The sequence below is a fragment of the Dipodomys spectabilis genome, unplaced genomic scaffold (genome assembly GCF_019054845.1).
Source record: "Dipodomys spectabilis isolate Male_0828 unplaced genomic scaffold, ASM1905484v1 ptg000145l, whole genome shotgun sequence".
In the NCBI taxonomy this organism is placed as follows: Eukaryota; Metazoa; Chordata; class Mammalia; order Rodentia; family Heteromyidae; genus Dipodomys; species Dipodomys spectabilis.
This window is the reverse complement of record NW_024870822.1, coordinates 17,092,962-17,112,213: the sequence shown is the minus strand read 5'-3', so window position 1 is coordinate 17,112,213 and position 19,252 is coordinate 17,092,962. Positions and strand designations below refer to the sequence as shown.

At 39.0% G+C, this 19,252-nt stretch overlaps 1 protein-coding gene across 4 annotated transcripts in view; it reads right to left on the bottom strand.

Moving 5' to 3' along the window:
• Positions 1-19,252, bottom strand: part of Sergef (secretion regulating guanine nucleotide exchange factor) — a 218,975-nt gene that overhangs the window by 85,960 nt on the left and 113,763 nt on the right. For all 4 annotated transcript variants that reach the window (XM_042691605.1, XM_042691608.1, XM_042691607.1 and 1 more), the window contains one exon: positions 4,919-4,955. In XM_042691605.1, coding sequence (XP_042547539.1) covers positions 4,919-4,955 — 37 coding nt within the window. The remainder of the gene's footprint in view (positions 1-4,918; positions 4,956-19,252) is intronic.

Genomic DNA, 19,252 nt, shown 5'->3' with positions numbered 1-19,252 from the left:
TTAGACATTGCTGGTAGTAGTGAAAAACTGTATAACCCTTATGGAAGCACTATTTAAATAAATCATACTATAAAGAAATACTAGAATATTTTGTAGCTGTGAAAGTGACTTAGAAGGCTTTTATAAGATATGGAAAGATTTAAAAGATGAAAATGGGTGCATAAAACATTGAAAAAAACTACATAAGATGTTACTTCTTTTTTTTTTAATTTTTTAATTTTTTTTGGGGGGGGGGTCTGGTAGTGGGGTCTGAAGTCTGGGCCTGGGTGCTGTCCCTCAGCTCTTCAGCTCAAGGCTAGCACTCTACCACTTGAGCAACAGCATCACTTCCAGCTTTTTTTTTCCTGCTTATGTGGTTCTGAGGAATCAAACCCAGGGCCTGATGCATGCTAGGCAAGCGCTCTACCACTGAGCCACCTTCCCATCCCAGGATGTTACTTCTTAGTAAGAGGAAATTTTAAAAAATAGATTTTCAATTAGCATCATCTTATATGGTCATAGGTATATAGCTTTTGAGCTTTTCAGCTCTTCTGATAAGATTATCCTATAGTATAATAATTATTGCAAATAAGGGAAACCATGGGACCTAATTTCTTTGGGATTGGCTTACTTCACCTAATATGATTTTTTCCAAGTCTTTCCATTTCCTAACAGATGGGGTGGTATTGTTCTTTCTGATGGAAGCACAAAATTCATATATATATATGCCACATTTTCTACCACTTGAGCCACAGCGCCACTTCTGGCTTTTTTCTGCTGGCTTTTTTCTGTGTACCTGGTACTGAGGAATTGAACCCAGGGCCTCATGCATGCTTAGCAAGCACTCTACCACTAAGCCACATTCCTAGCTCCTATATACCACATTTTCTTGATCCACGGACTGTCTTTGTTGTTGTTGTTTAAATGTGCTATGTGATTTTTTTTCATTTCCTTTGTAAGTTCTTCACCATATGGTATATCCCCTGTTGTCACTGGACTTGATTTTGGAAGCCTGCATCTTGTATATACATTTGTCTAATCTGGGAAGGGGAAGGGGAATAACAAAATGGTGAAACAAGGACACAGGAAAATCCACTGCAACAATGATACCCACAGGACAGTATATTGGAAACCTACTTTAAAACTTTGGTTGGGGGGGTAGGGGGTAGGGAGGAGTGTGGGAGGTGAGGGAGGGAAGGGGTAACAATGATCACAAGAAATGTACCCATTACCTTACTCATGTACCTGTAACCCCTCTATACAGCATATTTACAATAAAATAAAATTAAAAAAACAGATTTTCATGTCTATTTATATATACAAAAGACTAAAAGGACATAGAAGAAATTAATAATTGATGCACATGTGGTCTAGGGTTGTAGAGGAAAGACAGCATAAGAGAGGTTTTTCATTTAAAATTTAATTTTTTTTTCATTTTAAAATTCTGTAAGTTTTGACCTATACACATATATTAATCATTCAAAATTAAATATAAGCCAGGTACCAGTAGCTCATGCCTCATGCCTATAATCCTAGCTACTCAGGAGGCTGAGATCTGAGGTTCACGGTTCAAAGCCAGCCTGGGCAGGAAAGTCTGTGAGATTCTTATCTTTAATAAACCACTCAGAAAACCAGAAGTGGTGCTATGGCTCAAGTGGTAGACTGCTCGCCCTGAGCTGAAGAGCTGAGGGACAGTGCCCAAGCCCAGAGTTCAAGCCTCACAACTGACCAAAAAAATTAAATATAGACATTAATTTTTAAGTGGAAAGAGACAATGGGAGGGAGAAGTATTCTAAAAAGAGTGGCTTTTCAAACAGTTAACAATATCACAATTTTGGTCTGGGAAGATGGCTCAGTGGTAGAGTGCTTGCTTTGCATGCCTGAGGCCCTGGGTTCAATTCCTCAGCACCACATAAGCAAAAAGAAAAAAGCTAGAAGTGACGCTGTGGCTCAAGTGGTAGAGCGCTAGCCTTGAGCTGACAAGCTAAGGGACAGCGCCCAGGCCCAGAGTTCAGGCTCCACGGACCGGACCCCCCCCCCCAAAAAAAAAAACAATATCACAATTTTATCTGGTTATATTATGCTGTGAACTTTTTAAATTAAACCAGAGGAGATTTAGGCTGGTTAAACAGAGGAACCTGCCAGCATGAACCCAAATTAAATACTGAAGTGGAGAGATGAAGCCCTCTTATCTGGTGGCTTTAAGAACAGACTAGACTGTCTCCAATCTGCAAGAAGGCCATGTTAGTAATATGGGGCTCAGATGTTAGAGAATGGGGGTAAAGATCTGACAGTTTCTTCTTACCTATATAACCTTTGGGACAAACTGCTCATCCTACAGCTAATCAAGCTCCTCTTCCTCTAGCTTGTCTCCCTCTTGCTAGGCTCCTACTAGGGCCAACAGCTTCTTGGGCAAGTGTACTTGCAAAGCCTGGATCCTGCAGTCCACTCAGGAGGCCACAATCCTCCAGTGGAAGAGTTCCTTGTTCCCTGTTTGCAGGCAGGTAAACAAGTTGAGAATCTTGTCATGACTTGAGAATCATTCATACAGTATCTGTGAGCCAGACTCTGAGCACTGAGAACCAAATGAAGAATATGTGTACTTTCTTTTTATTTGGTGATGCTGAGCATTGAACCGGGGGCCTCATAAATGCTAATGCTAGGAAAGCGCTCTAGCATGGAGCTGCATCCCAGCCCTCTGTCCTGTTCTTCATTGCCTCTACTCACTTGGATAAGTCTCCATACACCTTTCACAGAATGTCATCATTTTCCTTTCCCTTCAAAGAAGTATTTCATAGGAACAATTCCCTTTTCTTCCCTCTCACACCAAGAGAAATGAGAAACAAAGGAATGCCAGGCTTTTCATATGCTTTATTATACTTGATTGTCACACAGTCCTGCAAGGAGGAATTATTATCCCCATTACCTAGATGAAGGGGGAAACGGGAGCTCACACAGAGCTGAGCCAGTTTGAACCAAGGCTGTATGTCTACTGTAGTTGCTTTCCACAGCCCTCTGCTGCCTGTATCAGCTCAGCTCGGGCCTCTCTCTGCTGCTGTGTGTGTTTTCATGTACTGAGATTCCTTCCATTTGTATGTTTGTGCTACTCTCAGAGGAAGCTACCTCTCCTAGTCCAGTGGCAGGAGCAGCAGCAGAGCAGAACAGGAACATCCTAGATAATGGCTTTGGGTTTTCTGATTAGCTTGTCTTAATTACACAGGGGCCCATATAAAGTATTTGGCTCTGCTACCAAGTAGTCAGGTTTGTTGCTACACTTTCTGTTTCTCTGTCTCCAGCCCCTTTGACCCCTTTGACAGTTGGGCAGCCTCTCGCAGCCTTGCTCCTCTGCTGTCCATGGTTCTGCCTCTTTGCACATCACATTTGGGCCTACAAATGGTGCTACAAACCACTCCCATTCTCTGTAGCTAAGCCAGTCTAGCTCAAGTGAAGAGTGTGTGAGGCTATGCTGAGAGTCAGGCACAATCCTGGGGGGAGTGAACAGAGAAGAAAACAGAGGCGCCTGTAAACACAGGGGCCTTGCCTTCCAGAAATTTCTAGTCAAAGGATAGGAGAGAGAAACAGACCAGAAAAGAAAGCACTGTCACAAGGCAAGCAGTAATAAGGATGTAATGAGTCCTAAAATACCAGAACTGAAGGGAAATCTAGCTTCTGTATTTAACAGAGGGAAGAATTAATGCTAAGAAAAGGCAATTCGTTGAAATCATAACATTAAGTAATAACTACTAACATTTCTAAAGCCCTTACTAGAACATTAATATCATTCTATCCACTTTACACATATTAATTCACTTAGCCCTCACAACAATACAATGAGATAGGCATGTTGCCATCCCTACATCTGTCCGTTTGTCTATATGTCTGTTTGACTTGAAACAGGGTCTTACTATATAGCCCAGGCTTACCTTAAATTCACAATCTCCTCTGTCTCCTGAGTGCTGGGATTATAGACATGCAAAACTATACCCAGGGGTTGGTAAGGTAGCTCAGTGGTAGAGTGCTTACCTTGCATGCATGAGGCCCTGGGTTCAATTCCTCAGCACCACATAAGCAGAAAAAAGCCAGAATGGCGCTGTGGCTCAAGTGGTAAAGTGTTAGCCTTGAGCTGAAGAGCTGAGGGACAGCACCCAGGCCCAGAGTTCAGGGCCCACAACCAACAGAAAAAAAAAAAAAAAAACTACACCCACTTCTCTTTTAAAGATGAAGAAATGAGGCATAGAGAGATTAAATTCCTTGCCCAAATTCACAGTGGAGTATCTGGAAGCCTACACTATCTGAGGCACTCTGGTGCTAATCAGATAGTAGTCTCTCCAATGTACTAGAGGAGGTAGAGATTGAATGTACCTGTCAGTAATAAAAACAGTTTCCTGAATAAACAGGTCCAATCATAAAAACATAAAAACACAGAAACTGAAAGGAAGTCTCAATAAGCCAGAGGTCTGACCTAAATACAAGGTAGTAAGTACAATGAATTGGGCCCCATATTTCCAAAGAGCCAAACTAGGAAGAGAGAACTTAGAAGAAAAGAACTTATTTAAAGAATCAAAAGCAGCCCAATCTAATACCCATCTTCATGTCTAACTGTATATGGCCTCCCCAAGCCTGTGAGTTCTTTCTGTTTGTCTGCCTGCTTTTCAGACAGGGTCTTACTAGGTAGCCCTGTGAATTCTTTAAGATCCTCAAATGCCACTCCCCGGTGCGTAAAGGCCACTTTAAAAGATGCTCAATGTTATGGGTGGAAATTTCAGAAAAGGGACAGGGACTTTCTAATAAACTTGGTGCAACAAAGGTCTCTCTACTTCCCCAAATCTTCCTCAACACACTCACACATAAATGCATCCTGGCTTTTGGTTAACCAAAGGTCTTCCTCCAATTCTGTTATATGAGTTTCAGAATAAGCATGAGGAAAAAATTTACTTACCAATTACTGCCAAATTATGTTCTGAGCCACAAGAGATCTGTAAAAAGAAATAAAAAATATTATGTTAAAGAAAAACTGTATAGATATTACAGCCAGCATTTTTTGTGATCACAGTTATTTTCTAATGACATTTAGCACCCATTTTTGGAAAGTTTTAGGAGTACTATGTACAAAGGTTAAAACTATAATTACACCATCTTGACTGCTACATAAAAAAAGAGTGTGAAAAAAAATTGAATGGAAATGCCCCAAGATGTTAAAGAAGTTGTCTTTAGCCAGTTAGACTACCAGTGATTTTTTTCTTTTTACTTTTTTGTATTTTTCAAACTTTCTATAATGAGCATATGTTACTTTAAAAATGGAAAGATAAGGCAATAAGGAAACAGTTTTTGAAAACTGAACTAAAAAGACTATCACTCTCATCTGGACTGATAAAATGAGCACAGAATTCAGTAGAAACACACTGGCCTGCAGACAAATGCTTTTCCTCATTGGCTCCCTCTCCCTTTCACCCCTTCCAGCAGCACAAACTCTGCAGATCTGGGAACACGTCATCCTCTCTTCCATCTTTGCATGTACTTGTTCCTCTACCCAGAATGCCCTTTCCTCTACTGCCTATCTAGAAAATCTCTACTCATTATTTAAGAGGTTAAGGCATTGACTGAAACCCCCAGGAAAAACCCAGGGTACTTCTGACATTTTGCTCAATACATTTTGAATAATATGGTAGAACATTTCTTCCTGCTTCCTCCTTAAGACAGCATGCACCTGAGGACAGAACTGTTCTATTAGCCTCTGTGCTGCACAGATGGTATGTACAAAGCCTAGGCTCAGTATCTGTTAAATTAAACAATGACTCAAATACTAAGTACATTAAAGAATGAATACCTAATACATAAAAGAGAGTCATTTAGAGTTCTGAGCCCAGTGGGTCTAACCACTGATAGGCACTCTGTGTCATTTAGTCTCTGCGTGCTCCAATTACTATAAGGAGAAAGTGACTGGGGATATAAAAGCATACGTGGATCCTTAGGTATGAATTGACTCTGGGAAGGCATCCCATTATCTTTACCAAGATACTCACTTTAGCTCCCCGCACAAGGAAGTTTGTAGGTACTCTGAAATGTTAATGTGGGAAGAGCCTTTAGAGATCATGGATATTACCACAAGTAAATGGAAGCTTGGAAAAGACAAAGAAGAGGTCTCATGTTCCACAGCATGTCAAAACTAAGATTACAGCCACCATTCTATCCTCTCCTTTTATTAGATCAACTCTTTGATACACACAAGAGGTTCCACCTAAGTGAAGTCATATGTTGTCTTTTTGTTCCTGATTTGCTTCACTTAACATGATGTTCTTTGGTTCATCCATAGTGTTGCAAATGACTCAATTTATAACAATATATTGTATTCTTAAAGAATGTTAAGAGTAGAGTTCTCACCACAAAAATGCAAGTATGTGAATTAATACATATTAATTGTGACTTAGCCATTCTACAATGTGCATGCATTTCAAAGCTTCATGTTGTATATGAAACCCAGTAATTCTAAAAATAAAATGAAAACAAATAAACAAACAATAACAACTAGAGCCATTCTGATTCTCCTGGTTTTCACAAGAGTTCTTTTGTTGATGTTTCTCACTCTTCCCTAGTGAAAACCACTTAGAAGTAATTCAAAGTTTCTTACTAGAGGCCCTGACAGTCATGAAACTGGTTCACAAGGCATTTTGTGCAGGGCAGGCCATTTTGTATTCAGGTAGATGAGAAAGAGTAGCAAGACTTTGTGGGCTTCTTCCTGTGCAGAGCAGTACGTCTCTGATCCCACATCCCAAAGGGAAAAGCATCTTTATGTGAACTTCCTGACAGTGTCCGGCAAAGGATTCCTTACACATTTTACTCTTGGTAAATAGTCCCATTCCTGGCCACCTTTGAGGCTGGCTCTGAGTACACCTACTATGTCTTACGCAGAGCCATATAAACAGTACAGGTACCTTGTAAGCTTCCTGGCTGGACTCAGACTGATTCCTTTGGTCAGTCATAGGAAGCAGCTTACAGTTATAAATGCTAAAAAACTTAGATGTGTACCAATAAGAAAACATTTGTGTATGAGATATTTGAAGGACTATTAAGCAGACTTGGAAAATGATACTTAGAATAGTAGGAAAATACTCATATTACCTGGACTGAAAAGTCACATACAAATCATACATATGTTATCTCAACTCTATAATAAACATGAATAAAAATGACTGGAATGAGATATATCAAAATGTTATCAGAAGCTTCTGGTCTAGGGATGACATTGGCATTATGAAGATAGTTTTTTCCTTTTTCTTTTTGTACTTCTCGAATTTTACATAGTGTTCTTAAAATCAGGGGGGGGGAAATCTATTAAAATAAGAACAATGCCATTCCCACCACAAAGAAAGAAAAACCCCTCACCTGGTTATAAAATCTGATATATTTAGAAATAGCAGAGGTGGGGGACAGATTTAAAGGAAATAGAACTAAATTATCAGCTGCATCATGGTGGTAGAATTATAAGGTATTTTTGTTCTCTTCTCTATTTTCCAAACATGCTTTAACTGTGGTGGCAGCAGCAGTGGGATGGTAGCCACAATAAGAGCAATAATTTAAAATCTCATCTATGGAGGACGCATGTGTACCAGGTGTCATACCAAGGCATGTTACCACATTTTAATCATCTCAATGATTTCTTCAGGTGGGTTTGGCCTTGTTCATTGTAGACATAAGGAGAATGAGCCTCACACATACTAAATATGTGCCACAGCGTGTTAAGGTGGCAGTGGCAAAAGTAAAGCCAAGGATACTTGGCTTTACCTCCAAACTAATGTTCTTTACTGCTGCATCATGTTAACTTTCTTTTTTAAAAATTAGTTCTTTCCTTTCAAAAGACGCAGAGTAAGAAAAGACCTGTCTTTGATCTGCTGGGATTCACCCTGAGGTTGGAGATTACAGAGCTGACCAGCCTCAAGGAACAGGGCTTCCAGAAATAAGCCACTGACAAAGGCCAGGAGCAGCAGCAGAGGCTGCTCTGAATTAATGAGTGAGATAGTGATAAATAGATTTTTATCAAGCCAATGCAGAGCCTGAAACTCGGAGTTCCCCACTGCTTCCCGCTCTGTGAACTAGCATAGAGGTCAGAAAACTAGAGGCCACAGGCCACAAAATCCCAGTGCTATCCTCCTTCAACAAGATTGTGTAAATGACCATTTGTTTCAAATTGCTCCTGTCAGCATCTACTCACTGCCTAGCTGCAGACAACTTTCTAGAAGACTCTGTTAACAATGTCAATATGCCCAAGAGAAAGAGATGCCAAGCCAGGAAGCCAGGTAAATCCTAGGTCCTCCAATTTCTGGTTCTGATACCTTTGGCAAGGCATTTTAACCTCTAGGACCTCAATGTTTTCAGGTAGTAAAAGCAGGTAACAATGTCAGTCTTGACTGCCTTTCTGAATTTCTAAAGGACACATGAGACAATCCAACTAAACTACAGAGCATGGTTTGTAAGATTTGATAGTTAATCTTGACTGTCAACTTGATTCACTTAAGAAATGGCTAGGTGTCTAGGGAAGCACACCTCTGGGTATGCCATGTTTGTGAGGACATTTCCAGGGTAGTGAGATCATTACAGTACTGACCTAATGAATGGACTAATCTCTTAGTCATATGAGGTCATTATTATTGGGAGGAAGTAGTGCCTAGTTGAGGGCAGTAAGTCATGAGGGTATGTGTTGGTCTATGGTCCCTTCCCGGCTACTATAATGTGACCTGTTCTTCTCCACCATGCCTTCCCTGCTATGATGGATCCAAATTCATCAAAACGATGAACTAAAATAAACAATTTCCCTTTTAAGTTGTTTCTCTCAGGTATTTTGGTCATACTGTTTACCTCCTGGATTCATTTCTTGCTACTCGTGAACGCTCAAGCCCAAATCATGTATTCCTTTGTTCCATTCACACCACATTATATTTTCTCTGTTAACATGCATATTCATGCATTCTATCCTACTCTCTTCCTAGGTAAATCATGTAAAGCCTTCTCTGACTTATCCAGGCACAGCCAGCTGCTCCACGCTACTTCTCCCACAGCTGTGCACCACACATATGGTATCTATTCACAAACTGCACAAGTATTAGCCACACACAAAAAAGAAAAAGTAAAGAACATTTTATAGCAATGGGTAATAACAGCAATGCGGTAATAATACTGAACCAAAGAAGCCTGACACAGACTATTACTGTATGACTCTATTTATATGAAACTCAAAATAGGCCAAACTTATTTCAGATAAAAATATGACTGTTCTAAAGGAGAAAAAAGAACTAATCCTAGTAACTTTTTTTGGGGGGTCCGGTTGTGGGGCCTGAACTCTGGGCCTGGGCACTGTCCCTCAGCTCTTCAGCTCAAGGCTAGCGCTCTACTGCATGAGCCACAGCGCCACTTCCAATTTTTTTCTTTTTTGCTTATGTGGTGCTAAGGAATCGAACCCAGGGCCTCAGGCATGCAAGGCAAGCGCTCTACCACTGAGCCACCTTCCCAGCCCTAGTCCTAGTAACTTTTAAACACAGTAATTTGACTAAATAACTTGTTTAAAAACAAAAAGAACATTTTCAAGATTGTCTGAATTTGTGTTTTCTAGGATTGCAATCTTAACTAGCTCAAATAAATGTAGTTTTCTCTCTTCTTGAAAAACACAAAAACAAAAAGAATTATCCTAGTATCTTTATATATGTATGGTATTTATCATATTCATTTATATGAATTTACAGTTCCATACACACACACACAGGTTGAGTTAAATCAATAGGAATTTCCTGGATATAATGATACCATAGCAGCAGTTGAGTTCCCTTAAGTATATAGGTTTTGAATTTTAAATATTATTTAATTTAAAAAAATCACAGCTCTGTGTCAAAATAGGTGATTTCAGGGTTGGGATAAGAAAACAACAATTAAAGCCTATAACTTGGAAGTGAGGAATAAATAAAAGAATGACAGAGACATATCCGATGGACACTGGAGCCACCTTGACAGGGCTCCACCAGCTACAGCAGGTAGAATTTGGAGTATCAAAATGAATGACAATAGTATAACTCATGAGTACATACTGAGTAATAAATAGGGGGGCAATAAAAGCTCTTCCACATAGTAGGATGCCATAAACCATAAATACAAAATGAATAATTGCTTTAGAAGATAATTTTGTACCCATTACAGTAATAGTTAATTCAAGGAAGAATCATTAACACATGTTAAAACTACTAAGCAGGACTAGGATTGTGACCTAAGCAGCAGACTACTTGTTTGGCATGTATGAAGCCCTGGGTTCAAACCCCTTTACCACAACAAACAAACAAACAAACAACAACAAAATGTGGAGGAAAAAGTCTGAAAAGCAACAAGATAATTACACAGTCTCAAAGTATTTCTTCACATATTACCTCTTAATGATAAAAGTAATAAGTGGTAGTTTTATAAACAAAGAAAGGAGGTAGATGCAAATTTACACTAGAATGCTAAGAACCCATTACAGATAATGGGATAAACTGACATCAGATTGCCTTTCATACAATGCATGGAAGACAGAAATAACCTCATTTATTCAGAATTGCTGTCAAAGAATATAGGTGAAATCTAATCATGAAGAAAACCATATAAAATCAACTGAGGAACATAAAAAAACTTCAACACAACTGTCCTGTACTCTTCAAAGCAAATATAAATGTTGTAAAACACAAAGGAAAGCTAGCTTAAAGGAGGCAAAGAAATATTACAACTAAATGCAACCCATGATCCTAGATCAAAGGAAAAAAAGGTCATTGAGACAACTGCAGAAGATGAAGACACCCACAGAGGAGAACACAGACACAGAGAGAAGACCAGTGCACAACAGGTCACGAAGTGTTTATACATGCTATGTCCAGGCAAAGGGGCTCAGAGCGCTCTTTGTATTATCATTGTAACTCTTCTGTGAGTTTTAAACTACTTAATAACAAAAGGTGACATGAATTAAATAGTCTAAATTAATCTAAAGCCAAAGTTTAGAATAGTGGTTATCTTGGCTAATGATACCAGGGAGACTTGCTGGAGTGTGCCTAATTTGGGTGATTACATCGGTGCATACAAATATCAAAATTCAGCAAGTTGTTCACTTAAGATTTATCCACTTTACATATATGTGTGTGTGAGTTACTTTTCAACCAAAACAAAAAGTTCATTCTTAATCTTAAAAATTTTTTAAAATTATCTCTAATTGTGCAAAAGGGTTTCAATTCAACATTACAGTTTTTTAGTACAATGTATCTTGATCAATGTTACCTCTTCTGTCATTCTTTCCTATCTCTCCCAACTTCACCCATACTTCCAAGTTACCCAGTTCAATGTTCACATATGTACATTGAATATTATGATTCTATTGACCCACCCTTCCTCTCTCTATTCCACCCCCCACCTCTCCCTACCCAAGGTCATGTTTAAGCTTCCTGGTATTCACTGTTAAGGGTAGGCCTTATGTCCGAATTTAATGCCTAGCACAACAAAAACAAAAAAGAAAAATCACCTAGGACATTGATGTGAACTCACACCTTTTGTTAGAGGTATACAAAAGCAAACATGAATGTGTTTGTGCATGTACACACATCTACATGCTGTCTAACTTGCCCACTGTATACTCAGAGCTGAGATCTTTGTTTCTAAATCAACCATTCCCCAACTAATAAGTTCTAAGGCTTCTCAGAGAGCTGGCTGATTATAAGACTGAGACAAGGAGATTACAAGAGGTATCTTGTGTAATAGTAGAAAAGTATTCAAAGAATGATGGAACCAATCAAAGGATCTAGAAGCCAACTTGAAGGGGTTCCTTTGGCTAAATATGGGGCAATTTTATCACTAAAATAATGAATGATACCTATATATGTCCCAATAATATTCCAAGGTTGGGCCTCTTTTCCTGTAAGGATCCCTGACTTATACATAGGGATCTGGTGGTACACCATAAGGTTATGGCCATTAATATCTGATCTGTTTAAACCTCTGAGAAATACTCTGCATAAATGACAGAAGATTTGCTTATTGGACACAGAACTTGTAAATCTTGGAAGAAGCAGCTACTACATGAAATGTGATGCTCTAAACTCAGATGAACAAATTAAAACAAGTTGAAACTTAAAATGTATATTCAGCTTCACAAAATCAGTTGTAGAGATGCAGGACCGACAAAAATGAATACCTAAAGATCCATATGTGCAAATTAAGTCAGTAGTGTGACATAACTAGGTCAAAAAAAACCCAAAAACAAAAACAGAAAGCCTGCATTTCTAGAAGTATACTATCTACAAAAAAATGAACTTGTCCCCATATTTTACGTGCTACCCATGCCCCATTTGGAGTACTTAAGTCTTTTAGGGACTCATCTTTATACTTTAAGTCAATAATATTAAGGAATAACCATATCAAAACAACCAGAAAAGTATACCACGTAGAACATATGTCATCCAGTAAGCTGCTACAGAAAGTGTTTCATTCGAAAACATATTTGTATAAGGAAGTAATAGGGTGAGTGTACATGACTCCACATAATCAAAGGATATTCATGCAAGAAACTTGTCCTACATGGCAAAATAGTATTATCAAGCATATAATATGGTCCTATAAAGGATAAATTAAACAGGACTCTAAACATTCACACAGTGAGACCAAAGGAGGATATTCTTAGGAGAGGATCACAAGGACTCAATAGCTATGAGCATGTGATCATATAAAATATGCTTATTGAAATGAACTCCAAGAAATGGAAATGAGGTTTTTTTTTATTTTACTTTTTGTGGTTTTTTTTCCCTGTTTTTCTCTTTTGTCACTATTTTTTTTTTCACTTCTGTACTTTTTGTCTTGTATGTAAATTTATCTGATTTGGGGAGAGTAGGGAGAAGCACAAAAATGGTGGGATAAAGGGTGAACTAATTCAGCAGTGCTACGCACTAGACACTATGTTGGAAATGAACTATATAACTTGTAGGGAAGTGGACTCAGGAAGGGAAAATCTGGAAGAAAAGTAGGAGGTGACACTGTTCAAAAAGAAATGTACACAATACCTGACTTATGTAATCATAACCCTTCTTACATCACCTTTACAATAAAAAAGGAAAATAACAACAATAAATACACAAATAAATAATAAAGGGAAAAGGAATATGGTCCTAGATGTAGATAACTTTTTTAAACATTTTATGGTGCTGAAGATCAAATGCAGTACCTTGCATAGTCCAGGCTCTACTATTGAGCTACATTCACACCCCTTAGGAGAAATTTTCAAACACAAAGCTATTCCAAAATGGAGTAATCTATCTTTGAAGGAAGCATTATAGGATCTCCATTATGGGAAACATTTAAGTATAGGCTATATAACTACTTCTTAGAGCTAATTACTGAAAACTTTTCTTATTCTGAGTTCCTGATCTGCTACAATCAATATATTTTCTTTTAAGTCACAATCTTTAGGAAGAAAGCAAAAAAAACTTTGGGATAAAAAAATTTTTTTTAAAAAAAGGTATTTCCAGAAAAGGGTATGTACATAAAAACACCATTACAGGCTACTTGGATTGAGGCTCCTCTTTCATACGTCCTCCTAGCCACATCCTTAGAGTTCACTGTCCAGCTTTGATTCTGTACTCAGAGTCATGTTAGTCATGTTCTCTGAATGCATGTGACTTGTTTTTGCAATGGGATGTTAGCAAAGGTGACATGAGGAGAGATCTGAAGAGCCATTCTGTGTTGGTGTCCATTTTTACCCTCTGTCCTCTGATACAGTCATGAGAACTTACCCAGACTAGACTGATGAATGATGAGCTATGTGGAACTCAGCTGAGTGAATCAGCTGTCCTAGTCAAAAATCAGCCAGTACTCGTCATGGAAGCAAGCCTTGCCAAGATCAGAAGAACCACTCAGCAACACCACAGAAACAGGAACAAACACATGCTGAACCCTCCGAGTCCCCAAATCCAAAATACTCTTGAGACTTGAAACCTTGAAAAGCTTATTGTTTCTGAAAAGAAGAAAGCACACAAAGGGAATACTGGAGCATGGTTCATCCCTCAGAATCTGAAATCCCTGGATGCTCAAATCCATTGTATAAAAAAAGTCTACACTTATTACTATTTGCCTACACACATCCTCTTGCATACTTTAAATTATCTCTTCATTACTTATAAAACCTAATATAATGTAAATGGCATGTATGTAGTTGTTAGATTATATTGTTTAGGGGAAAATGGCAAGGAAAAAGTCTTCACATGTTCAGTATAGATGCATTTTCCCCCCAAATTTTTGCTCCACAGTTAGTTGAATTCACTGATATAGAATCAATGGAGGGGCCGGGAAGGTGGCTCAGTGGTAGAGTGCTTGCCTTGCATGCATGAGGCCCTGGGTTTGATTCCTCAGCACCACATAAGCAGAAAAAGCCGGAAATGGTGCTATGGCTCAAATGGTAGAGTGCTAGTCTTGAGCTGAAGAGCTGAGAGACAGCACCCAGGCCCAGAGTTTAGGCCTCACGACTGACTACAAAAAAAAAAGAAAAAAAGAATCAATGAATATAGGATGAATACAGGTCTGGGTATAGCTCAGTTGTAGAGTGTTTGCCTAACATGCACAAGGCCCTAAGTTAGATCCAGTATCATGTAACATACACACACACACACACACACACACACACACACGCACACACAGAATATGGAGGGTCTGATGAATTAAAAAGGAGTTTGGGCTTTGATTTTGTGGTATTAGGAGAGGTAAGAAGGAGAGGTATGCACTGAATTATACTTCTTCAGGCTGGAGGGGGAGACAATTCTACAATATGTACTGTCACTTGGATCTTGAATGTCCCTCAAAGGGAGAAGTATTAAAGGTTTAGTCACCAGCCAAGGATGCTATTTGAAAATGATATAACCTTTAGAAGGTATGGCACAGTAGAAGGAAGTTAGGACCCTGTGGATGTACTTGAGGGGGGATATAGACTCCCTGGCTTCTTCTCTTTCTTCCCTTCCCTTTCCCTCCTCTGTCTGTCTACCCTCCCTCCCTCTTATACACAACACACACCCAGCCACTATGAGGAGGACAGGCCTCCTCTGCCACATGCTTCCTTCCACCATGATGTACTTCGTTGTTACTACAGGCTTAAGGCAACAAGACTAAATAGCCATGCACTGAAACCATGCACCACAATAAACTTCCTCCTTATGAGAAGTTTAACCTCAATATTTTATCATATTTGAAGAGAGAAGACTAAGTATTTTAATCTTATCCATAGTGAAGGTAAACTAAAGAAAAGCTAAAGAGCTATAATTAGTATATCAGATCAGTCATTCATTACACAGAGGATGCTTGGTGTTTTATGGCTTGGACATGATTACAGAGGATATTGTCTTGATCTGCCATAGTCACAAAGTGGCCTGTCTAATGTTGATGTTCTGTGAAATAGTTAATTTCAACAAGAGAACATGGAGATCTAACTGTGAGTGCTAGCTCAGTTAACAAAAATACCAAGAACTAAAAGTAGATAGTAGGGGACCAGCCTCTGGATGTCAGAGGATGCTTGTCTCTTTTTCATCTTTATATCTTATTTGGTCCATAAAGCAGCCACTGGAGACAGGCTTTGTTATGGCTTTTATTTTTTTAATGAGAAAATGGAGGAGACTCATGGACATTAAGAGCCTGCTCAAAGGTCTGATACTAAACATTGTGACCTGGGATCATAAGGCCTGCCCTTTCTTAGCCTTCCCTTGTTTTTCCACTGTAAAATAAGCATAGTAATATTTGCCTGACAGGAATGTGAAGTTCGAATGAGATCAAGAATGTCAAAGAACTCAACTCAGCTCCTGATACTTAGAAGCAGTTCAATAAATATTTCTGCTTTCATCTCCCTTGACATCTTGCTTGTTTTATATTACAGGGCCTATGGAAAACATGTCTCTATATACAATCAATATCAAGGTAATTTTCAATGTTGTGATTTGAAATACTTAGCCTCTCGGTAGCAAGGCTCCTTTTCAGTCAGGCTCCACAACTGCCTAGTTCTCTGCAAGTCACTGGTGCCCATGTGAAGAAGGATCTTATATCTAATGTAGATGCTCAATTCCTATAAACGCAATGAGTCCAGCTAAATGGGCTGGTGTGCATGGTGGATCAGGTTTGAGGTCAGAAGCTGAGTACAATGTTCAAATATTATAATTGATGGGTAACATGGGCCAGACTGTGGCTCAAATTATTGTTCCTCCATAAGCCCACAGGCCTCTGCATGCAGACTAAGAGCAGAACTAAGTCTCTTCCTTAGCCTCTGCCATACTGAGGATATGGTAAGTTCTAGTTCTGCCCTTGTTTCTTCTCTGGTATTCTAAGCAACTTTCTGGATGCTCCTTCCTCTTCATCAGTCCCTGCTCTGCCAAAATGCTCTTTCTGAAACACATGGTCATTCTTTCATCTTCCATTTACCTACCCCAACTCCTTTTGTCTGGTGTTAAAGACCTTCTATAGTCATAAACATGGCCCTGTTGCACTTCTCCAGCCATTTTCCTCAGTAGAACTATCCACAAAACCTTGCATCCCAGCTTCAAAGACCCATTCCTCAACATTTCTGATTCATGCTACACCCCTGGTTCAAGTGTAATGAGGTATGGAGAAGGGGGTGAGGAAAAGAGAAATGACTGCTAATATTCATTGACTATTAAACTCTGTTCTAGGTGCTTCATGTGGATTAACTCATTACATCTTCATTTGGGGATTAGGGTGGTTAAATGCACTGACTAAAAGCACATGGCTAGTAAATGGCCAGGCTACTTCAGAAGTAATTGCTCTGTCCTCTGGGCCTGCTACAGAGACAGCATGTACTCCAGTTGCCAGTGAGTGGTTCACACATCTGTCTATTCTCCATCTTACCAGATTATAAGTTGATTCAGCATAAAAGACCGAACCTCATCCAAATCTATCTTTAGTGCTTTACACAGTGCCTTGTACACAGTGGGTCCTAATAGGTGCTGAGTTGAAGTGACTCGGCTATGTTCTTTCTACCACTCTTGCCTCAGAGCCTAATGTAGCAGTACTTAGGAAATGCTCTATGAAGGATACTGAATTTATCTCTGAACTTCCTCTGTTCCTTACCAGGACCATGCAAATGTTTTGTGCACTGTAAATAAAGGTAGAATTCAGAGACTAGATGGCCTCTCAATGGTTCAGAATTTGAGTCAGTGGCTAATGAGAATGGCCTCCCAAAATATGACAGGTAGATCTCACAAAGCCTAAGGAAAAGCCTCCTAGTGAGGCCTCAAGGTAGGAACAGTTAGAAAGTGGGCACTTAGGGCTGGGAAGGTGGCTCAGTGGTAGAGTGCTTGCCTTGCATGCCTGAGGCCCTGGGTTCGATTCCTCAGCACCACATAAGCAAAACAAAGAAAAAAGCCGGAAGTGGCACTGTGGCTCAAGTGGTAGAGCACTAGCCTTGAGCTGAAGAGCTGAGGGACAGCGCCCAGGCCCAGAGTTCAAGCCCCATGACCAGACCCAAAAAAAAAAAAAAAAGAAAGTGGGCAGTTAGTATATGGGAGATGGCAGCACAACATCTTCCTATGTAGATTCTGTAACAACAACAAGAAAGACAAAGGCTGTATAACCGAATCATTTATGTACTTAAGCCCAAAAATCCTTCGTTGTGCTGCAGCTACACAGCATAAGTCTATACTGCCAGACAAGAGCATCTGAAAAGAGGTCTTTGATACCTCAGAGATTCTCACACTAAGGAATTTGTGCTTTAAATTTAAACAAAACCAAATCACTAAGGTCAGATTCTAAAGATTCTATCTGGGGTTGAAAAGCCAAGAATGGAGATAAGATGTGACAGAGATCAAAGCCAGTAACAAGTGTGCATCGTATAACAATGGACACTGTGAAGGACCAATTTCATATGACCCAGCCTGACAGATTACCTACTCTCCCCTCCCCTGCACAGTACCATATATCAGCAGACTGAGGAATGCTGCTGTCCTATTTCCAGACTGTTCCTGGATGAGTGTCTTCTTGATCTGATGGAACTTTACAATAGTTCTGGTTCAAAGCAAAGCTACAGATTATAAATGTCTGTTCTGGGTATACCTATATAACACAAAATAATATTTTTAATGAGTGATGATATTTTTATTAAATCAGTATTCAGCCACTGCAGTTACAAAGCGTCTTTAATAACATAAGAAACACCTTGCATTCTCCATAGCTGTCAGTTAAAATACCTTCCATTCTACATGACATGCAACCTTGCTGCTTCCTTTCCTTGAATGTGATTGGGCTCCCTCAGCCACGTTATAAGAAAAATAAAATTTTTCTCTTATGCCATTAATTAAAAAATTAATTCACATATATTAATTAAAATCAGAGAGATCTCATATAAATATAACTTAAAGATGCACCCCAATGTCTTAAAAGCCAGAACAAGTAAAATCCAAATTTAGTATGCAGAAAGAAAAATAAAAATTATATATGAAATTAATAAAATGGCAACCAGTAAGAAGGATCAATGAAATTAGCAGCTAGGTGTTTGAAAAGATAAACCAAATTGACAAACCCTCAGCCATATCAACACCAAAGTCAGTAAAAATTCAAGCAAAATTAGAGATGAAAAGGGAGATACTGCAACAGACACCCTTCCCATGTCATAATTTTAATTGAAAATGTAATTTTTATGGCTTCATAATATCACAGGCATGTGGCATATTGCACTGATTCCCGGCTGTGGGATACCTAGATCGCTTTGAATATTTTGCCATTTGCCATAAATTGTGTACTGATAAATATTCCTGAACAAAAAACCCATATCCCTGATCATTGCCTCGGAATCACTTTTTTTAAAAGAGAATTACTGCAAAAAGAACTATGTGAACTTCTTTAAAGCACCCCTACAATCTGGACAGTATACTTTAGTAGGGAATTGGCAAAATATAATATATCCAGAAGAAAAAGAACAAAATGGGAAAAGGGTAACAATATTGAAATAACAGTATCAGATAGCACATACTGTTTTGTATCCATTAGCTCATTTAGTCTGTGAATTAATCCTACAGGTTTAGCTCAGAAGACAAATTTCAGAGACATTAACTTGTCTCATATCACAGAAAGTAGGTGGCATATCTGAGATTTAAATCCAATTATGCATAATTCCAGAGAGTACACTTAATGCTACCCTACAGGGCACATAAAAAATAAAGGCAAAAAATAACAGTGCTTCTGGTCTGGAGAAGAAAAGGTTTGGATGGCTTAAGGACAGGACAGGGGAAGTCAA